Genomic DNA, 26,348 nt, shown 5'->3' on the forward strand with positions numbered 1-26,348 from the left:
TTCTGTGTGGATTACCGCTTGCTGAACAACGTTACCAAGAAAGATAGTTATCCTCTGCATCGGATCGATGACACATTGGACACATTGGCTGGAAGTAAATTGTTTTCTATTTTGGATTTGAAGTCTGGATACTGGCAGGTAGAAATGGACCCAGTAGATAAAGAATCACAAAGATATAGACCACAGGATCTGGATTGTGGCAATTCAACGTTTTGCCATTTGGACTCTGTAATGCTCCTGCGACATTTGAGAGGCTTATGGAAAATGTGTTGAGAGGGTTATCTTGGAAAACATGCCTGGTTTATTTAGATCACATAGTCGTCTTGGGGGAGACATTCGAAGAACATTTGAAGAATTTAGAAATCGTTTTTAATCGACTTAAAGCTGCTGAATTGATGTTAAACCCCAAGAAGTGCCAGCTATTTCAAGGTAAAGTTAATTATCTGGGTCATATAGTCAGTAAAGAAGGAGTGGCCGTGGATAAGGGAAAAATGGATTCCATTAAGGAATGGCCAAAACCAACTGACAAACACCAAGTGAGAAGTTTTCTGGGACTATGTACTTACTACCGGAGGTTTATGAAGAAAGTTGCAGATATCGCTAAACCATTAACGCGACTTACAGAGGAAGCAAGAAAATACCGCTGGGATACAGACTGCCAAAATGCCTTAAAAAAACATGTAATAACAGCACCAATTTTAGGGTATCCACTGCCAGAAGGAGAGTTCATCTTAGATACAGATGCAAGTAATGTGGGAATTGGAGGAGTGCTGTCTCAGATTCAAGGAGGACAGGAACGAGTTCTTGGATATTTTAGTAAAGTTCTTTCGAAACCTGAGCGGAGTTATTGCGTCACGAGAAGAGAACTTCTAGCAGTAGTGAAATCAGTTGAGCACTTCTACCAATACCTCTATGGAAGAAAGTTTTTAATCCAAACCGACCATGCTGCCCCTAAGTGGTTGATGCAGTTTATGAATCCAGAGGGTCAGATAGCCAGATGGATCGAACGACTCCCAAGAATACGATTTCAAGATTGAGCACCGTAGACGTAAGACGTATTGGGCCCAGTGGGACTCATTTATCATGGAAGATGGCTTGCTCAAACGAGTCCTGGAAAATGATGACGGTTCAGAGAAGAGAAGACAGTTGGTGATCCCAAAGAGCAGAATAGCCGAAGTACTTCGTCAGTTACACGACAGTCCATCAGGAGGGCATTTTGGTGTAAAGAAAACCCTTCAGCGAATTCGGGAACGGTTTTATTGGATGAACAGTTCCGACGACGTAAAAGACTGGTGTAAGAAATGTACTATTTGTGCTACGAGTAACGGGCCTTACCAAAAAAGGAGAGCTCCTATGAGACAATATAATGTTGGAAGCCCGTTTGAGAGAATAGCTTTGGACATTGCAGGGCCATTTCCAGAAAGTGAAAATGGGGACAAGTATATGTTGGTAGTAATGGATTACTTCACTAAGTGGGTCGAGATTTACGCACTTCCAGACCAGAAGGCCGCCACCGTTGCAAATAAGTTAATCCAAGAATATATCAGCCGATTTGAAGTGCCTTTGAAGATCCATTGTGACCAAGGCAGGAACTTCGAAAGCGATCTATTCCAAGGAATATGTGATAGACTAGGCATGAAGAAAACAAGAACTACCGCGTATCATCCGCAATCGGATGGTATGGTAGAACAAATGAATAGGACAGTTGGCAAGTATTTGACAAAGATGGTGTCCGATCATCAGCGAGACTGGGACCAATACCTTCCGTTCTTCACAATGGCCTACAGATCTGCTGTTAACGAATCAACAGGCCAGACACCAGCCAGAGTCCTATTCGGACGCGAAATGCGACTACCTTGTGATCTAGAGTTTGGGTGTCGACCTGGAGAAGATGTAGCAGGTGAAGATTATGTGATCGAATTACGAAGAAGAATGGACGATGTACATGAGTTGGTCCGTTCTCACCTTCAGATCGCTAGCGACAGAATGAAGAAACGGTACGATACACAAGCCGAAAAGGGTTGCTTTAAGAAGAACGACAAAGTCTGGCTCTATAATCCCAAGAAGCGAAAAGGTTGTTCTCCCAAACTGCAGCAGTTTTGGGAAAACCCATACTTAATTATGGAGAAGATCAACGATGTCATCTACCGAATAAGCAAGATTCCGAGGGGAAAGCCGATGATAGTACACCATTGTCATCAGGTGCCACCAAATACGCACCTCGATGTGCATCGCCCTTCCTTCTGGAACTTTTAATTAAATTTAATTGGTTGAGAAATGAAAAAGTTTCATATAAAAGTTAATTTATTTTTAAATATGGGTCATTTTCGGATCTTAAGTCAGTGTATAGTATAGTTTTACCCGTCTAGGGTAGCTCCCTAGAGCACTTTGCTCTAAGGGCTCTGCGAATTTTCTAAGACTCTGAAGCTGAGTTTTTTTCTTCTTAGAAAACCTGTGTTTTATTTCTACCAAGTAAATAAACCATAAAGGCATTGTATTTTTCAAGACAGTGCCACAATAGGAGCGTACCGGCTAACTACGCAATATTGCAACATATTGCGCAATAGTTAGAAAAATTAATAAACATGGAAACTTGCACCAAGATGCTATCATATTTTTTTTACGTTTATTAATTACACCGGAGACATGGCGCCCAACCATTTAACGAACTCTACCACGACTCCGAGATGTCAGAGTTCTCATGCTCCAGCGATCGAAAATCGCAAAAGTTCCAACACGACGCCTGCATTAAAACCACTCAAGAAAACAGCGGGGAGAAGCATCTGATGTTAGTACACCAAACTAACATGCCAATATCCACCTTCTGCAGCCCTGAAACCGTCGATGTGCCATATCTCCGACGAGCCAGCCTACTTGATGCTAAGTACCGGATGCGATCGATGTCCCCGGAGTGGCCAGTCACTGCCTGCCCTACCATTATGTGGTCCAGAGTCACCACGGAGGCTCAGGCAAACTCGCCTACGACACACCGGCGACATGCAGATGGGAAACGTATAGCTAGAGAGGACGAAGGTAATTACACCGGAGACGACACCATAACCGGCTGGCGTCTTTCGAAGGTGACCACGACGTAGATGAAGAAGTGGAAGTAAACCAAGTCCAAGATGTGTCTGACCTCACGTTTGAGGAATTCATGGGTGCCTATGGAGGTACCGGTAAAGCAAGACATGGTGTTACCACTGAAGAAAAGCAAGATCTACTCGCGCTCCCCGATAACTACTCGCTGGCCCTTACCATCCCGGCCAGTATTAAACACGCACCAGGGTTGGCATCCGTCTTTCGAAGGAAGTTCGGTCGAGTTGTTGAACTTCAATGCCAAGTGCCAGCTCCTGGGAAAGCCTTGAAACTCCAAGAAGCATCACGTTACCTTTTCTACCTGGTAACAAAAGACACTGCCCGTGACCAACTACCGAGATGTATGGGAAGCCTTACTTCAATTGAGAGAGCACGTACTAGAGTCCGACGTGCAAAAGTTAGCCATGCGAAAGTTAAAGTGCCGCCAATTAGATTGGAGGGTTATCCGAAGTATGGTGGAGGAGATCTTTAAAGACACCGAAGTCCAGGTGTTAGTCTGTTGCAATCCGCATAGTTACTGGTGCGGAGAGAAAACCGTCCCTTGTCATTTTTATACAACTGGAAGTTGTAAAAGAGGGTCCAGTTGCCGATACCTGCATACCGTTCCAGTTCCAGTCCCAAGGTTCCAGGAGGAACCATCTTTTAAGAGGGGGGCAATGTTACGATAGATGGTGACGTGTCGTATGACTCAGAACGGTAAACGTGTTTATTACTAATATGCTTATTCATTCGAGTATTTTCTAGGTAATGCCTACCTGACACGCGATGGGTCCCCCTTTGTTATAAAAACAAAGATTCGAACCTTCTGGAGACGAGCCGGTGTGAAAATACCAGTTTGCCGTTACCATTTCGCCGCTCAGTCTAGTCGAGAGGGCCGTCGACTTTTCGAGATAACAGCAGTTTGTGTATATAAATGAAACATTTTATATGGAAGAACAGTTAATTTTGAAGACTCGCGGGCTCGATTTAATTGTAACGTTCGTCAAATAAATTGTTGTACAGAAGTTTAATAAATTGATATAAATTACCGTGTGTTTTAATAAATTAAAATAAGAACAATAAATTAGAATTAAATAAAAACATTACACTATCTTTATGTACTCCCTTTAATTTACCTGTTTTTAACTCTACTGTACAACTTTACCTTGCCTACCTAAGTTATTTTAAATGGACCATTATATAACTCGTTGAATTTAGTGTTATCTTCGTTTTTAATTAAGACTAAGGCTGCCACCTTGAATTTGTGATGTGCCGCTACTCGCTGGCTATCCTCTTGCCTATTCATTTTTTGGTGTTTTAGAATTTTGAGTGCTTTGGTATGCGCAAACTGAAGTTTAAATTTAAGCTTGTTGTACACTAACTCGAAAATACCCATGTTATGAATTGAGGGTTGTATTGTGCAGTTTTTCGCAACTTCCAATCGATTGTGGGTGATGTGCCGTTGTTTAGTTGAGAAGATGTCTGATGTTGAGAATTTGTGTCAAGTTCGACATTATTTCGTTTTTATATTCTGTACCTTGATCCGTTTTTATTTGTTTCATCATTTGGTAGGTAGTTATGAAGTTTTCAAAGATTCCCCTGGCTACTGTATGCGCCTCCTTATCCTCTAGCGGCATGCTTAAGCATTTAATGCAGTCCGGTTCCCTTCTTTGCTCCGTGGTAATGGACCTATCGTGTCAATGTATGCTACATCTCAGGGTTTTTCTGTTGTGTCTGTTAATGCGAATTCCTCTTTATGGCAATTCTTTGGTTTATTTACTTGAGATTTATGACAGTTGTTAATGTATAGCCTCACATCTTTTTCCTTATTTGTCCATCCAAAAATTTGCTTTTAGCTTCTTTATTAATCTATTATTTCCCACGTTACCCCCCAAACATGGTGTGGTTATATGTTTCTATTAATTGTTGCTTTTCTTTTTTATCTGTCATCATTTTAGGTACTCCACAAATATATATCTCAACATTTTTTAGTTTTTTATTTCCTTCTTCCATGAATTCTTTAATTGTGCATTTTTTGAAAATAATATCGTTCTTGTATATCTTTAATTTTTTTTAGTGTCTCTAGCCTCCGTAAACTGATTTAGCTTTCCCAACGTTTGATCTAGATCAAAGTGTAAAGTCGGTAGGTAGTTTTTCGAAAATCTTGATAAAGTCTATACCATATTCTTTTATGAACTTATATGAGATTTTGCGTTATCCTGTTGAAAGATCGTATTTGGAATGATTTGTAGGTAGGGATGTAAAACCAGCTGCAGTACTTCACCAATATATTTTCGAGCTGTCAGAGTGCCGTTAATAATAACTAGAGGTGATCTGCTTTCCAAACATATAGCACCCAATACCATAATGCTTTGTTGTCTTGCTGTATGACATTCAACAGCCAAGTCTCTATTTCGTCTCGCACCTCGAAAACGTCTTACCCTTATGTGCACAATTCTAAGCATCGAGCCTTATGCTGTGGTGTCAAAGGTAACACCAAAAGTGGACGGTAAGTCTCAGTCCCATTCCCAGTAATATTTGATTAACTGTTCTTGAGACTACCATTCCTGTAGTTGCAACTAAATCACTTCTTACTTGATATACACTGCCCCGTCTATTTCTAAGAGCAAGAAGTCTAAGATGGCACAAATCACGGCCTTGTAATATTCTAGGACGTCCATACTCCACGACGCCGATAAGTCTCATCATTGGACCACCTCCTCCAAACTCTTAACATCATTGATGGATTAGCTTAAACTCTTCGTGAAATTTGCCTTAAACTAAAACCGTCCTCTTTAATGCCTACAATGCGTCCTTTTTCGAAGTCGCTTAAATGACGAAATTGTCGATGACCGCGAACTCTTGCCATTTTAAATTCTTTGGATACATCAAAAAAAATCTAAAATGACTAAAAATTACAAATAAACTAAAGTTAAATACTCAGAAATAATCTTCATATTTTTTTTTGTTTTTGCGAAAAAGGTAAAGGAAAGATAGCGAGGTAAAAATAAAATATGTGTTTTTAGATAAGGCTTACAAAGAAATACTTTTGATCCAAGTAAATAACCGTATACAAAGTGTTGCATTTTTTTAACCATCAATATATTTTGTAAATACATATAACGATAAATATGTATCTACTCACTTTTTTACGTTGATTGTTTCTTGTTCTATATAATTTATTTAAATCACTATTTATTGTCTTATTTATTGATAAACTTATTAATATTCGTCCTAAGTTGACGTTAAAGAGCCAGTGCAACATTTGTTGTACACCAAAATTATTTTCTAAAGATTTGATTTGTTTCAGAAAATATATGCAGAGAATAGGAAAAGAGCACAGAATGCACATGCACAGCTGGATTCCTTAGGACCGAATGTAGAATGGCCACTTTACAACCAACCAAGTGACGCTCCCGTATACAATGAAAACAAAAGAAGAAATGCCTCATTTAAACGAAGACTTCTAGAATACTTTAAAAAAAAAAATAGCGAAAAGGAATCACGGAATTTATACTTGACTGATACGTATAGCAGAATGATGCAAGAATGGTTAAGGAAAGTAGATAAAATAGAATTGAGCACAAAAAGGAAGGCAAAAGAGATAAAAAACCGAGAGTTCTTTGAAAAAATATTTCCAGAATTAAGGAAACAAAGAGAAGATAAGGAAAGGTAATTTATATACATATCTTTGAATAATTAAAATATTAATTTAATGTGGACACATTAATGTAATATTGGAATATTTTAACTGTGTTTTCCTGTATTTATATAAAGTCTTTGATGTTTATAAGATTTGTTATAATTAAAATGATATACTATCTTATATTTAGTCTACTACTTCCATTAATATAATAGCAAGAACTCCTAATTACTTTTTAATCATACTATTTTTGTTTTTTTTTCTGTTCTCTATGGATCAATCAAAACACACCATTAAAAGATGTCACTAACAAAATTTTAACTATCCAACTAAATTTTAAAATGTATTTTGTCCATTATTTTACATGTTATATTTTATATGTGTGTTTTTAGTGTTGAGTGTCATAGCTTTACACAAATAATCTGAACGACTAGTAAGTTGCAATGACAATTTGTGATATGTTGTAAATATTTACACATTCTTCTAATTACAGTGGCTTGAAGAAGGAATAAAAGAATTCCGAAAGCTCGACCAAAAGTCAAAAGAGTGTTTCTATAACATCCCGGCCAAACCTACTGACTGGAGCCCTAATAAACTGTGTTGTTTGTTTATATCGACAGTCAATAATATCCAGTTATTTACCGAGTTGATACAAATTTTATTTAAAAATTGATGTCGCACGCGTAACACATTTAAAATGTGTCGCTTCAAGCGTTGTTTCTGAGATATCGGTTCATTCTACAGAAAAAGTGTTAATAAACATTTTTGTTCAACATTATCTCGGCTACATTTCTTGTTTAAAACATTTTTTCTACGGCGTACAGATTCTTGGTAAATCGATTTTTTTCGTTTCCCCTCCCCCTACGAGGAGCGGTTTTAGGGGAAACCCGGGGGTAGAAATGATGGCAAACTTATTTGGATCTTTTTTGGGGTCTCAAAATTGATAATCGTAGCAAAATTCAGCTTGTTTGTATGATTTTCAGAGGTTCAGTGGCATTTTCGTCTCTGACGACTACGACGGGAGTATTCTTTCGTTGTACATTTACGTATGTATATACAAATAATTGTTGCAAGCATCACAATTTGACGAACCATATCTTGGTTACCGTTAGTCCTAGAATATTTTACTAGACTAATAGACTATTTTAAAGTACAAAACATCAGCTTTCATTTTTAGTTAGTAATCTGTAAACCTAAATATACAAGAAAAAAAGTGTTTCCGTTTTTTTGCTTCGTTTTTTGAATATATATTTTTGTTAAAAAAATAATTATTTTTTACTTTAAAAGGTGACATTTCGATAGGAAATTTAATTTTGAACAACTTTTCTCTAGATGTATATGTACGAAAACTGCATAGAATTCACAAAAATGTACCCTAGTGCATAGGGACAAAATCACCTTTCTCAAAAATGCACCGCTTTAAATGGTAGGACTCCGCGGTTTTTTTATATTTGGGGCTATATTGACCATATGAATTAATAAAACTCCTTTAACGTTGTAGTTCCTTTTAGCCCTAATATTTTTAACATAATAATCAATAGCCTATTAGTTTGGGCTCTGTCTTTAATTTGCGAAATCTTGACGTAAACCTTATCTCCTATTTTTATTTTATTTGAGGGTATATCGACCATATGAATTAATAAAAACTCCTTTAACATTGTAGTTCCTTTTAAGTTAAAAGTTAAAAGTTTTAACCCTAATTTTTTGAACATAATCAATAGCCTATCAGTTTGGACTTTGTCCTTAATTTGCGAAATCTTGACGTATCGCCTTATCGCCTATTTTATATTCTGGTGTATCGTAATGGTATTTGATTATCAGCAAAGATAAACGAAAATATTTCTAGAATTGGTAATTCGAGTTGGTTTTTGACGTAATAGATTTGCTATAGGTCAAATTCATTTTGGGCCACATAAACGATATAGAATAAATGTTGTACTACCGTTTCTGGATCAAAAGGAAGGGGAATAATGAAATATTTCCGATTTTTGACAGTTTTACTAGCAAATATGTTAATCTTTGACAAGTTAAAATCTGTATTGTTTTCGTCGAAGACGTCGTCTAATATTCTATGATGTATCTCTTTCATTTTATTCTGCCTAAGAAAGGGGATGATGTTCTTATACGATTTGTCTAGTAATTGATTATTACATATTTCAATTTTAGAATAATGAATGAATGGTCGCGTTCGCCAGATGCAAACGTTGGCAATCAGTTTCCGTTTTTTCTTTTGAACGACTTGCTGAGTGTTGCTAACGTCAAACGTGTTTGGAAAGCGATCGCCATTTTTACAAGCATAAAATATTTACGGTGAACTTTCTAAACTTGTTGACTATTAAATTGAAATTGAAAAATATGGCGTCCCGCCATATTTTTCGCGTACAAATTATTTAAAAATATTTTTATTGTAGATACGGAGTTCTTTCTAAATTACATTCAAGAATGTGCTAATGTAGTACAAATTAAGCCGCTTGAAGAGAAAGAAAATGTTCCAGTTACTGAAACAATCAAAGCGTTTTCTTGGAATTCAGAAAACACAAAATTGTTGATTACGGAATACTGTAACAAGAATGAGTATTGTAACAAGAAATTTGACTGTAACAAATATTGATGAAAGAGTGAAATGTAACAAAAATGAGGAATGTGTAGCAAAAATGTGCAGTGTAGAAATAGGGTAAACTCTAAAATGTACCTTTATACACCAACGAACTAATATGTGGAATAACAGAAGATGGAATGGATTAGATAGAAATAAATTATGTAAAAGAAATAAATATAATAATAGTCTCCCGTTTTATACCGCTGTCGCGGCTTTGGGAGTATAGCAGGGTAGTCTGCTATATCTAGGGCCTACGGTATACAAGGAAGGTAACATGGCCAGTGCTACGCTTCAACCGTCTATTATTACCCCTGGTTTTACCCAAGGTACTCATTTTTATTCAGGCTGAGTCGACCTGGGGCCTATAGACATTTTTAAAATGTCTAGATGTTCTTGCCGGCGGTAGGATTCGAACTCCGGACCACCAGCTTGCGAGGCGAGCATCCTACCGCTTGCGCTACGCAGGCCCATAAAAGAAATAAATAAAGGGTATATATGGATTTTAAAATATAATAAAATTAATGCTGGCTAGCGACTATGCAGGAGAATGACCACTCGACACTCAAAGAGGGATTCGGCCAATTTGCATGCCCTACAGAGACCGTAAGATATAAGAACTAATGACAAGAAAACCACCAAGAAATAAACAGATGAAAGATAAAGTTGCTCTACTGGATGTTTGGGCGCTAGGAAGTTAAATGTTTTCTTCCGAGATATCTTGTATTGCTGAAATATGAAAGATAGGTACTAATTGAAATATTGAATTGTTTTAACCCAACTTTAATAAATACCAATTTTATGTACAGACTATTTTAAACACTTATATATGACCCATCACCTCTTATATACAATTAACTTATCTATCTTTACAGTAAAATCCCAGAATATAATGATAAACAATTTCCCCCCTAACGTACCTATTAATGTTAAATTTTGACAGAGGTTATACTCAATAATTATGTATAAATAATATAAAATAAAATATAAGATAATATAAATATAAAATACTACTCACTAATATAATAGTTTAGTTTTCGTTTAATAAATGTTTAAGTTTGAAATGAAATGAAATGAAACTCTCCGGGTATGTGTGCACACGATAACCTGATGAAGAGAGATTCAAGGGAGAGTCAAAATCTCATCCCTTGGTAGACAATAAATAATTTAATTAAATTGTACTGACTATTGTTTTAGGAAAAGTAAATGTAATTATTATTAATGATATAAAAGTTAAAACCTTGAAGAGGACGTAATGTTATTAAAGATATTTAAACAAGAAACAAAAAGATAAAACTAAGTCCTTCCTGCCGGTTTCCGTAGGTTTCCCTGGAAGGTCCTCTGGTGAAGAACTAGTTGCAGGTGGGTAAATTTACTCCAAACCTGGATTCCATATAAAAAAAAGAGGTACTTTAAACCAAGTCCATTAAATTCTTCTTCATAAAACCCATAAACTTAAAATTCCTCTTCCCCTTGTCTTAATAAATTCTCCATAAAAAAAAAATAAGTATTCTTCCCTGACTTGCACTGGAATCCGTAAGTAGGCTAAAAAAACAGTTGTGTTACTCCAAGTCCTTTGTTCATACAAGAAAGTAAAGAAAAACCAAGAAAGGTCAACAAGTTGCTTTAAATTGAAATAAAAACTATACTGTTTTCTGTAAAAAATAACCTTGGGATGGTATGACAATGTTTTATAGGATATATTAAATAGATAGGTTTTCGGAAAGCATGGTCTGTATATATTATAGAATAGAAAAAAAAGAAATATTAGCCGGTTTAAACGGTATGGAATTGAAATAGATAATTGTTGGTTTTCATCTTTGGAAAGAAATAAAGTTTGAGATAATGATAAAATCTAATACTTGTAATATGTTTAGGTATTAATGAAATAAGTGAAATAGGACATATATAAGATAGAATAGACAGATAGATAGATAAGAATATATATCGAGAGAGGATTAAAATAGATTTGAATTTCACTAACAATGGCGGATGATATGACATGTTTTTACACATAATTTATTTATAACTTTAAGCTTACCGGCTGAGGTGGTCCAAAATTAAAGTACTTTCACAAAAAAAAACAACTAAATATCAAATGGCTTCTTCCAACACAACAGCTTTTCCACAAAATAAAAAATAAACTTAAACCCAATTCATGAAAATGGCACCTACAGCCGCCTTGAACAAACGATGTTCACTCGACGAAATTCCAGCCACAAGTGGCGATCTAACGGTGCTACGGCTGTCACGACGATGTACTTTCAGAGTCTTAGACAGAGGGCGGGATTTAATGCCAACTTTCGAAAATAAAATTTACTGGAGTTTTAAATATTTGGTTTAAGAATATTTCAAAAATGAATTTAATTTATAATTAAATTAAAGGATTCCAGTGACAAAAAGGTAAATGGTTCTTTAAGTAACGGACTCGTTACACTCCCCTCTTACTTGGAGAAAAAAAATTTTAAGTGAAAAAATTTTTTTTTCTTTTACTTGACTGATTGGTTAGATGTAGGTTAACCAATACTTCAACCATATGTGGAGCAACCAAGAATCGAGAAAAAAAATAAACTTATATATAAAAAATTATAGCCATGGCAACAATTTGCCAAGTACAGCTATAAACTATATTAACTCACTGAAATACTTCCAAAACAATCTACATCGATTCACATGATTATAATTAACCACAGATTATGAGTGATGTAGGAATAAAGAAATGGTTTCATCTAAAGATACCCACATGTAACTAAGTAAAAAGTCACATACTATTTAGAGTAAAGTTAAAGTAAGGTAAAACTCCAACCTAGCATAGTATAGACTAGTAATACAAATACTCAATACAAATAATCCAAAATAATGTGAAATCGGACCCTGGTTCCAAAATTGACTCATCAATGGACAACAGACTATACTCATAATGGACAACTATAGAAGAGCATATCCAAGGAATAATCAATCAGGCAAATAGGTGGACCGATACACAATAATAAGTAATAATAAAAATACCAACGTACTTATATAAATCAATATAAGTAACAATAAAAATACCAAATGTATAGACAACAATATAAGTGTCGAATTGGATGGTAAATCCAAAATTGACCATACAGTGGACAACAGATTTATAAAGTAGCATATCCAAAGATAATCAATCAGGCAAATAATGACCCAATTCACACTATAACCAAATAAACCAAATAGGGTAGGTCCACATATACCCACATCCGGTAATATGTGCCTAACCTAAAAATTCATTAAATAAATTATTGGATCAAAATGTGGGACTAACGGCTTGAACAAAAGGACAGCCATAAAATCGATTCCATCCTGATGATCTGCCATCAGTACATTTGGGATCCAAAATAAAGACCAAAAATAAAACTAGGAGGTGTTATAAACTCAATCATCCTAGCAAATGCCAAGCTGAACAACTTGAGCTCAAAAAGGTAAAGTACCAAAGCATGTGAACTGCTGTGGTAACTTCTTACAACAAAATTAACTTATGCTGATACTCGATAACTATAGCATGTAGCTACTACAAATTTATAAGAATATCTAGCATAAGAGCACTAAAAAGAGTTTAATGTGCCAGTAAACTCTAACAACCATAGCAAAATAGTAAGAGTAAGGTAGAACTAATAACAAAACAGAACATCAAGAACGAGTAGACCAATTTCTGAAGAAACTGCAAATTTATAATTCGTTCTGATACTAATAAAAGAGAACAGGATAATTCCTAAGTCAATATACCAAAATATAGATAAGTGCCTGAGGAAAGAAGCGAAAATAACTATGAAGGGTCATTTGTTGCCAAAATATATTTAATACTATCCATAATTGTAATCTAAACATGCTAGCTGTAAAGGGAACGTGTCATGGATTGAGTAAACTATATAAGTAAGAATAATAAATCAGCTAAGGAACAATTCTGTTATTAGACCAAAGTCTGTAAATATTAAGGATTAAAGCTAAATATTCAAATCCTAGTTAACATTAACAATAATTTACTGTCTATGGAAGACATTCTACTGCCTAGATAACTGTACAACTTGTCATGAAAATGGTGAATTCCGAAATTCATTGAACAACTGAGGCCAACAATTGAACTAAAACTTCGAACCCACGTATTCATTCACCTATACACAGGCAGAATAGTCTATATAATATAGGAGTGTCCTAAAATTATGCATAATGATTGTCTATATAAATTCCTAATGACTGATTTAAAAAAACATCCCACATAGCAAATCCAGGTACATGTTACTATATAACTTGATTATGACCAATAACTGAAAAGTACACTATAATGGCCTTAGTAATTTTAACTAATTATAAACAGATACTAATCAAAGTATAAGCTGTAGATATATCAAATCTGGTGATTAATAACAAAAATCTAAGAAAATATCAAATCGTAACCAAACCGAGCCAAAACAATAACAATCAAAGGAATAGGTTAGCTTAATAGACATTAAGTTAATCTTCCTCTGAAGATGAAGATGTTGCCTCATCTGTTGTATTATCAGGGAGTAAATCCTTTATATGAAATTGACCAATTCGTCTATTTGTCGAATTGTCTTTTAATTCATATATAAAAGGAGATATTACCCTAACGACAGTACAGGGAACATATTTCTGACAAAACTTAGCAGAAATGGCATCACCTTTATTTGATTTTACAAAATTCCGTTTCAAAACTCGATCGCCCACAAAAAATCGCAAATCTCGTTTCCTCAAATTATACTGATGCTGATTTCTACGGTAAGAAGCTTTCAACTTCTTCCTAATGTCAGCGAATATTGGAGGTAAATTTTGGAGATCTTCCATACGGTGAAATTTCTCAGAAATTTGAGGAAGAGTTGTTGAATTTTCAGAAATTAAACCGAAATAATCACCTGACAATGGAACATGCCTACCAAAATTAACATAAGCTGGAGAGCACTGAGTGATTTCATGAACAGAAGTTCGAATGGCTTGAGCCACTGGATGAATGTACTTATCCCAAGCTCTATGATCAGTGTAAGTGTAAGATCGAAGAGCAGTAACAATGCTACGATTTACACGTTCAGTGTGGTTAGCTTGCGGATGATAAGCTGCATTGTAGAATATCTTTTGGACCTTATATTTACTTAAAAGATCTTTAAATGCTTTAGAAACAAATTGTGGACCATTATCACATGATACTATTTGGGGAATACCAAATAGTAAGAACACTTGTTCCTCTAAGAACTTCAAAATAGCTGGAGTTGTAGCCTTACGAAGAGGACAAACTAAAGGAAATTTGGTGAAGTAATCTACAACTACCAAACAATATGTATTACCTGAATAACTGCGTGGATATGGTCCAATAAGGTCTAAAGAGATCATTTGCCACGGAAAATTAATATTCCTAAACGAACCCATTAATCCAGCTTGAGGTAGGTTACTCGGCATGCATGTTGCACAAACTCTACATCTAGAGATGTATTTCTTAACTGAGTTGCGCAGACCAGGCCAGTAATATAACTCAGCTATTTTACTAAACGTTTTATAAAAGCCAAAGTGACCTGATGTCACATCATCATGAAAAGTTCTCAAGACTTCATCCCTATTTGCTGTTGGGACTACTATCTTCCAATCAGACATATTCGATAAAGATTCAACTGGACTGATTACATGTTTATAAAGGATATTATTCTCCACCTTGAAATCAGGATATCTAGTAGGTTCTTGGGTGACATTATGAATCATATTTCGATACCAATTATCTGGAGATAAAGTGGACAGATCTAAAAGATTGATATCGAATGTACGTGACAACGCGTCTGCAACCACAACACCATTGGCTTTGCGATGAACGATATTATAATCAAAGACAGAAAGCCTACAAATCCAACGGGACAAACGTTGTGACGGATTTTTCATGGAATGTAACCATAATAAAGAACTATGATCTGTGATGATAGTAAACTTACGACCCTCAAGATAGTACCGAAAGGCATCAAGACCATGGATAATTGCAAGAAGTTCTCTCTGTGGTGGAATAATTTTTCTGTGCTTTATTGAGCTTTTTGCTGGTATAAGCTATTGGATGTTCCGAACCATCCTTCATTTGAAATAGTACACCACCTGAAGCAGTGTTGGAACAATCTGTCATGAGATAGAAATGCTCTTTAAAATTCGGAGACGTCATGACAGGAGCACTAGTAAGAACTTCTTTTATACGCCGGAAAGCATCATCGGCTTCTGAAGTCTATGTAATAGTTTGGCCTTTTTTCCTATTTCTAAGGAGATCTGTAAGTGGGGATAACAAAGTAGAATAAGACGGCACAAACCGACGATAATATCCACACATGCCTAATATCCTACGGACTTGAGTAGTAGTCTTAGGTATAGGAAAATCTTTGATAGCTGTAACTTTATCAGGGTCAGTCCTTAAACCTTTACTATCGACGACATATCCTAAAAATTTAAGACTAGGACGACAAAACTGACATTTATCTAAATTAATAGTTAAATTAGCCTCTTTGAGACGTAAAAACAACTTATCCAAAATTTCCATATGAAGAGAAAAATCAGGAGTGACAACCAAAATGTCATCCAAATAATAAAAAACATAGGGCTCTAACTGAGGACCAATGACTAAGTCCATCAGACGACACATTGTCTGAGGAGCTGAAACAAGACCAAAAGGCATAGTGACAAACTGAAATAATCCTTTCCCACTAACTGCAAAAGCTGTATACTTTTTACTTTCCTCGCTCAAAGGAATCTGTAAAAAAGCTTTAGATAGATCGATAGAAGAAATATACCTAGCATTCTGGAGTTTACTTAGAATGACGTCTATTCGGGGAATAGGATAAGCATCCCGATTTGTAGTAATATTATTCAACTTTCGACCATCGAAGCAAACCCTAAAAGATCCATCTTTTTTCTTGGTTAACCACAAAGGACTACAGTAAGAAGACGTGGAAGGTTCAATGATCTTCAACTCTAACATGGAATCAATTTCCTTTTCCAAGTCAACTTGCCAAGCCTGAGGAATAGGATACTGATATTGTCTAAAAGGTGTGGTATCTCCCACTTCGATAGTGTGAGATATTAAGGATGTACGACCTAATTTGTCTTTTGACGAAAGGGTTGTAAATTTAGAGATCATATTCTCTAATTGACTTTGTTCTGAACTAGATAAACTAGTAAAATCCTGAATAGCACTAAGTAAGGACAGATTAAATTGAGAAATAGAAAAGGAAAAATTAGAACAATTTAGTGTGCTATTAAAAGCATTTAAGAAGTCCATACCTAAAATTATAGAATTCTGAACTGAAGGAATAATATAGAATGTAATTTGTTTACATAAATCTGCTACTGTGATTTCAGTTTCAAATTTGCCTGTAATAGACTGAACTGTACCATCTGCAGTAGACACTTGCAGAGAAGAAATGGGCATAATAGAAATCTCAGCATTTTTCAGTAAAGCTAATGAATGTGAACCTATCACAGAAATGTTCGAGCCACTATCTAAAAGAGCTAAACAAGATTGTCCTAAAATCTTAATAGGAAGATAAGGTCTATTATCATTATGTTTTCTCACTAATAACGAATTCAAATCAAAACAATTATTATCTGATTGATCAAAAATTTTAAATGGTACTAAACTAAACTTATTATCTCTACCTACACAATCAGAGGATGCAATAGGCAAACAAGAAGAATCAGAAATAAAAGAATCCTGAAATGTGGTAGACTCTGGTATAGATACTGGAACTACTACACTGCTACTATTATGTTTATTACTAAAATTTGGGAAGATATTTGGGGAAGATAATCTATGCGAATCAAATGTATTGTATTGAGAAGTTACTTCTTGGAATGACTTGGTGTGGTGTGTGTTGGTTTTTTTGGAACAACCCCTTTCCCTTTCCGACTGGAAGGTGGGTTTGGGTGGTTTGACGTGGTTGGACCAGTGATTTCGTTTGATGTAACGGTTTGATTCCCTGATGGGGGTGTGGACGGAGAAACGCTCAGGGGACGGACCTCCGATCGTTCGTTTCCCCAACACCTAAAACAATTGCGTTTGAGGGTATTTTCTTTACCACAACCGTGGCAGAAAATACGGGTACGAGGGATGCCGCAATCATAAAAAGTATGGCCAGACTCACTACAATTCCAGCACACTACAGAACTTACAACTGAGATATTACGCTCAGGGCAGTTAGATTGCCAAGAACGGTGCCTAAAAGGATTTTGGTGACCGAAAGAGTCAGAAGAGTGTTTGGAAGTGGTGGGAGGTTGAGAGGACCAAGATAAAGTTTCCTCCAAACGTTTACATTTCTCGGTGATGTCTGCTATACTGGTGATGTCTACTAAAGCTAATTGTTGGTGATAAAAAGGCAATAGACATTTCAGAATAATCTTAATTTTTGCAGAATCTGTTAGAGGAGTCTCAAGGCGACTACACATACCCAAAATGTTATTAATAAACATCGTAACAGACTCATTTGGCTTCTGTCTACGATTTTTGATTTGGTCTAGAAGGTCATCTTGAAATGAATATGGAAGAAAATCAGATTTAAGTTTCTGAGCCAAATCAGACCAATTAGAAAAATTATTGCGGTTGTTTCTAAACCACGTAAAAGCTGTGCCTGTAAACAATTCAGCAGAAGCTGCAAAAAGATCATCTTCACTTACTCCTCTCGATACACGAAGACATTCCACCCTATCCAAAAAAGAAATTACTTGGTCATAATGACCTTCACCAGAAAATGTAATGCCCCATTTATGTACCTGAACAGGTTTGGGGTGTAGAAATGAGTTAGCTGCTTGGACAGAAGAAATAGGAGTTGAAGTAGCAATTTGATTTACTCGTGAATCAAGTTCACCCTCTAGGCTAAGTATTCGGACAGAAATTGAGCGTTTATAAGATTGCTGCTCCTCATTCGAACATGACAATAAATGAACACGGCCTGAGACATGGGCTAGACGTGATATCAGCCTGGAGTATAGGCTATCTTGGACAGTCCCTCTAAAATCGGATATCCTTTTAGCCAAATCATCCATAGTCTCTTCAATCTCTTCTTGCTGTTCTAGAAAAGGAATACTTGTGGCAGAAATTTGTCGAAAGCTTCTGTTTCCTTCTTCTTGCCTTAAAGCTCCACGCAATATTTTGCGTTTTAAATCTACATTGGAAGATTCATCAATGGGGATCTCCCTAATTCTCAACTCATAATCTAATTCCTTGATTAATAAATGTTCTACCTTGAATGCAGACATTGTGAAAAAAAAAGATGAATAGATGAATAGACAAAGGAAATAATGTATTACCACTCCACCAAAATCAATCGAAGAATAATCCAAGGTTTAAAAAAAAATATATATATCTAAATAAATATGTAACAACACACCACAAAATCAATCCAAGAATAATCTAAAGTTATTCACAAAAATTTTAAAATGGTTAAGTAAAGTTAAGTAAATATAACACAATCCTTGAAGCCACACAATGGTTTCAACAAGTATATGATTAACAAATAATTGAATATAAAAAAACCCACCAATATTGGCTAATATATATATATATATATATATATATATATATATATATATATATATATATATATATATATATATATATATATATATATAAAAATAGTAATATCTAAATTATTAAATTCTTATAGTTCAATAATAGTAAAATAGATTGTTAACTGTACCAATGAGATTAAAAAGGTGAGGGTTTAAATATGAATATAAGTAAACTGCAGCAATACAAGTATACCTATAAATGTAAATCTAATAAGAAAAGATAAATAAATAAAGAAGTTAAAAAAAATGAACAAAGAGCAACAGGAACAAATTAGAAATAATAAAGAATATTTTGCAACGAGAAATATACTACAGAATGTACGGTCTGAACTGAAAAGGCACCACGTTGGAAAACGCCAATGTAACAAGAATGAGTATTGTAACAAGAAATTTGACTGTAACAAATATTGATGAAAGAGTGAAATGTAACAAAAATGAGGAATGTGTAGCAAAAATGTGCAGTGTAGAAATAGGGTAAACTCTAAAATGTACCTTTATACACCAACGAACTAATATGTGGAATAACAGAAGATGGAAGAGATTAGATAGAAATAAATTATGTAAAAGAAATAAATAAAGGGTATATATGGATTTTAAAATATAATAAAATTAATGCTGGCTAGCGACTATGCAGGAGAATGACCACTCGACACTCAAAGAGGGATTCGGCCAATTTGCATGCCCTACAGAGACCGTAAGATATAAGAACTAATGACAAGAAAACCACCAAGAAATAAACAGATGAAAGATAAAGTTGCTCTACTGGATGTTTGGGCGCTAGGAAGTTAAATGTTTTCTTCCGAGATATCTTGTATTGCTGAAATATGAAAGATAGGTACTAATTGAAATATTGAATTGTTTTAACCCAACTTTAATAAATACCAATTTTATGTACAGACTATTTTAAACACTTATATATGACCCATCACCTCTTATATACAATTAACTTATCTATCTTTACAGTAAAATCCCAGAATATAATGATAAACAATTTCCCCCCTAACGTACCTATTAATGTTAAATTTTGACAGAGGTTATACTCAATAATTATGTATAAATAATATAAAATAAAATATAAGATAATATAAATATAAAATACTACTCACTAATATAATAGTTTAGTTTTCGTTTAATAAATGTTTAAGTTTGAAATGAAATGAAATGAAACTCTCCGGGTATGTGTGCACACGATAACCTGATGAAGAGAGATTCAAGGGAGAGTCAAAATCTCATCCCTTGGTAGACAATAAATAATTTAATTAAATTGTACTGACTATTGTTTTAGGAAAAGTAAATGTAATTATTATTAATGATATAAAAGTTAAAACCTTGAAGAGGACGTAATGTTATTAAAGATATTTAAACAAGAAACAAAAAGATAAAACTAAGTCCTTCCTGCCGGTTTCCGTAGGTTTCCCTGGAAGGTCCTCTGGTGAAGAACTAGTTGCAGGTGGGTAAATTTACTCCAAACCTGGATTCCATATAAAAAAAAAGAGGTACTTTAAACCAAGTCCATTAAATTCTTCTTCATAAAACCCATAAACTTAAAATTCCTCTTCCCCTTGTCTCAATAAATTCTCCATAAAAAAAAATAAGTATTCTTCCCTGACTTGCACTGGAATCCGTAAGTAGGCTAAAAAAACAGTTGTGTTACTCCAAGTCCTTTGTTCATACAAGAAAGTAAAGAAAAACCAAGAAAGGTCAACAAGTTGCTTTAAATTTAAATAAAAACTATACTGTTTTCTGTAAAAAATAACCTTGGGATGGTATGACAATGTTTTATAGGATATATTAAATAGATAGGTTTTCGAAAAGCATGGTCTGTATATATTATAGAATAGAAAAAAAAAAGAAATATTAGCCGGTTTAAACGGTATGGAATTGAAATAGATAATTGTTGGTTTTCATCTTTGGAAAGAAATAAAGTTTGAGATAATGATAAAATCTAATACTTGTAATATGTTTAGGTATTAATAAAATAAGTGAAATAGGACATATATAGGATAGAATAGACAGATAGATAGATAAGAATATATATCGAGAGAGGATTAAAATAGATTTGAATTTCACTAACAATGGCGGATGATATGACATGTTTTTACACATAATTTATTTATAACTTTAAGCTTACCGGCTGAGGTGGTCCAAAATTAAAGTACTTTCACAAAAAAAAAACAACTAAATAACAAATGGCTTCTTCCAACACAACAGCTTTTCCACAAAATAAAAAATAAACTTAAACCCAATTCATGAAAATGGCACCTACAGCCGCCTTGAACAAACGATGTTCACTCGACGAAATTCCAGCCACAAGTGGCGATCTGACGGTGCTACGGCTGTCACGACGATGTACTTTCAGAGTCTTAGACAGAGGGCGGGATTTAATGCCAACTTTCGAAAATAAATTTACTGGAGTTTTAAATATTTGGTTTAAGAATATTTCAAAAATGAATTTAATTTATAATTAAATTAAAGGATTCCAGTGACAAAAAGGTAAATGGTTCTTTAAGTAACGGACTCGTTACAATACGATAAACATATTTCTGAATTTCGTAATCCAAAAATGAAAAAAAAAAATTACATGGGGTAAAATCAAAGAGGTTTTCCATAAGATGAATTACACGGTATGTGAGGAAGACCTTGACAGAAAAATGCGAAATTTAAAACACCACTATAAGACAATCAAGGATAATAATAAAAAGTCCAGCACTGGTAGAGGACGCACATTTGGGAATATTTTAATATGTTTGAAGAAATATTTGCAGAGGATAAAACTATAAATCACGGGAAAATCTACTCGTCACTTAATCGTTTAGATTTTCCTAGTACTTCAAGCACTCTTCCTAGTACTTCAAACACTTTTCCTAGTACTTCTTTGCAGTTCATATATACTACATATAGAGCCATTAACAGTTGCTCCCCACAAACTATTAGATAGCTCTAACTCTGCAACTGAAACACATAAGAAAAAGGTAAAAGTTGCACCACATTTTGATTGCCCTAGCACTAGTACAACACCTGTATCAACTCACAAACAAGCTATTACATTGAGAAAGCTCCAGGAAGGGAGAGGCCTCTATAGATTTAGAAAAGAATATTTAGCTCTAGAAAATAGAAGAGTTGTTGCATTGGAAAAATTGGTGGAAGAACTTGCAGAGAACAACAGAACCCAAAAGGAGAGGAATGAAATATTAAAACAACAAGGAAGTATAGAATGATATTTTCATCTTTTAAATATAAAAATACATATAATAAATTTTATAAAAGCAATCTTGTTTTATTATCTGTTGCACAGGTTCACCAGTTCTCTACGTTTCATTTCAGCTCCTTAAAGTACTGACTCATTGTCTCCAACTAAATTGTTTTCTTCTTGATCTTTAACTTCTCCTAAAAGGTAATGATCTTGGGGGTTCCCCTCCAGCACAATAAAATTGTGTAGTACACATGCTTCTTCTTATAGTGCCGTGCACCTATAATGCGTTGGCGAATTATCTTAAGGCTAGACGTCTGTCTTTTGCGGCATGCAAAAGATCGCCAGTGTTATTTATGCCTGTCCAGTTCTTTATGTTCCTTAGCCACGACATTTGTTTGCGACCTACTCCTCTCTTGCGTTCAATCTTTCTCTGGATGATTAGTTGAGGGATTGTGTATTTTTTTCCTCTCAGAATATGGCCGAGTTATCCAATTTTTCGTACCTTGATCAAATTGAGTAGTTCTCTCTCAGTATTTGCCTTTCTTAAGACTTCCTCGTTTCTCACCCTATCTGTCTCTGTATAATGAAGGTACTCTTAACGTTCATGTTTCCACGGCATATAACAATATTGACCATACGTAGCATTTAACCATCCTGTAGCGGAGATTGAAGGAAAATACACATGCAGCCAATATTATTTGACTGGCCATTTCAGGAGTGGCACCATCTAAATATTTTATTCTTCCGAATTTCCTTTTTGGAAGTTCAAATGTTCTTTCAATAATGGACCTTACACTACACAATCTTGTATTGTAATGAATTTGTTCTCTACTAAGTTGGCCATTATCTTGATATGGTTTCATCAACTGGTGTAAAAGTGGATAGGCAGAATCCCCAATTAAATGGACAATGGACTTAACCTAAATATGTGGGCATCATTCATTCTTCCTGGCATGCCTATGCAAATATCTATAAAAAGTCCTTTGTTACATGTAATTCCATAAATAATTAATTAATAAATTTCTGAATTTACCTATATACTGTTTGGAAAATTTGAATTTTGACAACTGAAAGTTTTTTGCAGTACACCATGCAAGAATAGAATTTGCTAATAAGTGGATAATAAAAGTTTATTATATGGTGCAATTCACTATATATTCCTAAAATATTTACATTGTAAGATGACTGAATGTGTACCTTTTTTATTGTAATAGTCAAAGGCATTTCCTTCTGGCTGTTTTATTTGTATGTGACATCCATCAATTGCTCCTACTATACCTGGAATGCCATGAGAGCGACGCTGAAACGCCAGTATAAAAGAAGGATGAATATTTTAATAATAATTTATAATTCACTTCATACATTAGCTATGCGCATTTGTGCTTTTAAATTTGGCAAATTAATATATGTCTGGCACATTTGAGCAAGGACTCTAATCATTTCAATAAAAATGCCATGTCCTGATCTTTTTGCAAAACTGTTGCTTCCAGAAAACTGTTTTGTTTACTAATCGTCCATAAGGTAAATAATCATTTTTGTCTAAGAGGTATTCGAGTAACTTAAACAAACTGTTGTACTCTTTGTAACAAAACCTAAAATTGGAACGTATTATAAAATAGTATTAGGTAACTGTAAATTCTATACTACCTCAAACGTTTCTCTTGACATGCAGAAATGCTCTTGAAACTGAGTATCATTGTAGTTGGGAATTTTTACCTCATAATAATTTTCATTTCGAGTTATTTCCGGCCGTTCAGCATGAAATAACTCAGCTAAATCCAGTAAAGGTTCCGCTAAATCTACAGCTATATCAACAGTCCTAGCTATGTTATAATCCATTTTCTTTTTTTTTATATTAAAAAAATAATTTCAAAAACTGAGAATACTTATTTTAGGTGTAGGTTAGGTTCAACCAAGCAAAATGTCATATCTCAACCTCTTCAACAAACCGTTCAGCTCGTTGTCAACAAGTTTAAGAATCAAAGCGCAAACAGTTGTGAACATGTTTGCATCTGGTGAACGCAGCCAATGATTTAGTTTTATACAGTTCGACAAATCTATTGAAGTGTTCGGTGATCGCTTCCTCATCGATTTCATTTAGCTCTTCGTCAGATTCCCTATCATTCGAAGCTAATATTGATATTTTCTTATAAAAATTCGCACATTCCTTAAAGTGATTGATTTTTATTCGAGAAAGGGCATCGGCATTTTTGTTTTGTTTTCCCGGTTCATGAATGATTTTATAATTGTACTCCTCAAGCTTGAGACGCCATCTAGCTAGTCTGCTTCCAGGGTCTTTTATAGAAAATAACCAGGCAAGAGGACGGCGATCAGTTACTAGAGTGGATTTTCTTCCGAGCAGATAGGGCAGGAAATGTTTTACAACCCATATGATACCAAGGAGCTCTCTCGCTCAATGGTTGAATATCATGTTTCAGCATTATACCGGCTCCTCAAAGTTTGGATAGGTGAGAATTGGGTCAGAAATTAAAGCGTTTTTCAAATCTTCAAAAGCTTGCTTGCAATCTGGATCAAAATCTAAATCGTTAGATACAATCTGCTTTTGAAGGGTTAGGCTTGACGCCATCTTGGACAGTGGGATGTTCGAGATACGCAACCTCTTTCCTCAGAAATTCACATTTGTCAGTTTTGAGATTAGCCTTTCAAAAACCTTTGATGACTTCAGTATGACGGGAAATGTGCTTGTAAATGGTACGGGAGTATACTATGATGTCGTCAATGTAGACAAGACATCGTTAGTTCAAATTACCTAAAAGAATATTGTCTATGAAACGCTGGAATGTGGATGGTGCATTTTTAAGTCCAAAAGGCATACAAGTACATTCATGGTGTACGTTTTCAACGGAGAAGGTTGTGTTAGGAATGTATATATGGGATAGTCCCCGATCCGATGGTATGAAGTTTTCTTTTAATCAGCAATTTTTCTTTAACCTAATTTTCCTAAGATTGTTTATAAACTAGATGCCACCTGGTCCATCTTAGCTTTTTTTGACATGAAATGATCAGTTCTTTGTTTTGGCTACACAGCACAGCACTGACACTACTTTTCACTAACTGCTCACGTCCTTGTTGTGGCTACAATGCACAACACTAACTAAGCCTTGTACAATTTTACACATTACACAAGCTCGAACGGTTTAGTCCTCTTGAGCCTTTGCATCTGGGATTGGTTGACAAGAAGCTGAAGTACTTCACGATTGGGTTGCTTATGAAGCCTCTCTTCATGTCTCCTGGTGACTTTATTAATTTCATTTAGAATAGAATTCCACTTTCATCATTCCGGACATACCAGTGAGCACGTACAATATTTCTTAGTATTCGGTTCTGGAGCGTTTCTAAATTTCTATAATTACTTTTTTTGGTACAGCCCCATAATTGTAGGCCATAGGTCCACGCCGGTTTCAATATCTGTTTGTAAATCAATACTTTGTTCTGGATGGAAAGTTGATACTACCTACCTATCAGCCAATACATATTTTTGTATTTGGCTGTTTTCTTATTAGGAACAATGCTGTTGTTTCAGGTAATTGGGAGATAATTATCTCTCAGGAATGTCAGATGTATAATACAAATGGTATAGTACTGGTCCAAGAAAGCTACCTTGTGGAACCCCTGCGTTTATTGGCTTTAACCGGTACTCATAGTAGAGTACTCGTTTTGTTTAGCTTCATTAACACTTCATCGGACGGGTAAATACATAATAACACTTGCGAACGGGTTAAGCCTATTAGGTACAAATTTTAAGTATCCTAAAGTGACTTTTTTGTTCTTTTTTCAAAATAACTGAGCTTTGATTAATTTAGTTGATACTATTTCCAAGTTTTTATTATATTTATTTAACCTCTTTGACAAAAAACAGACCGACAATAAAAATGATAAACAAAAACACACTTCTGGCACATTATGTTATTCATGTCGATGATTATCCTAAAAACTATATTAACTATTTTTAAGTTTATCTATGAATTTGTTATATTTATGAATAAAAAAGGCCTATATAAATAACCTAACCAGAAGACAAATTAACACTTAACATTATACAGAAAATATTTAGGCTTAAAATTATAGTTCATTTTTTTCGGCGCATTCACCACAACAGGCAATAATGTGCTCCATACAAAGCCACGATTTACAATACTTGCAAAAATATCGCGTTTGTCGTTTTCTACACTACTTACAATATCCTCTTTTGTTTGGAGGTGGATCGTGTAGAGTTTCAGTATTCAAGAAATTTTGGTGGCCGAATGTCGAAT

At 34.7% G+C, this 26,348-nt stretch overlaps 1 protein-coding gene across 1 annotated transcript in view; it reads left to right on the forward strand.

Moving 5' to 3' along the window:
* The window catches only part of Smr (nuclear receptor corepressor smrter), a 690,586-nt gene that overhangs the window by 228,261 nt on the left and 435,977 nt on the right, over positions 1-26,348 (forward strand). Inside the window, exon 5 of the mRNA XM_072537629.1 lies at positions 6,386-6,747. Within this exon, the coding sequence (XP_072393730.1) occupies positions 6,386-6,747 (362 nt within the window). The remainder of the gene's footprint in view (positions 1-6,385; positions 6,748-26,348) is intronic.

Source organism: Diabrotica undecimpunctata, chromosome 7 (genome assembly GCF_040954645.1).
Source record: "Diabrotica undecimpunctata isolate CICGRU chromosome 7, icDiaUnde3, whole genome shotgun sequence".
NCBI lineage: Eukaryota > Metazoa > Arthropoda > Insecta > Coleoptera > Chrysomelidae > Diabrotica > Diabrotica undecimpunctata.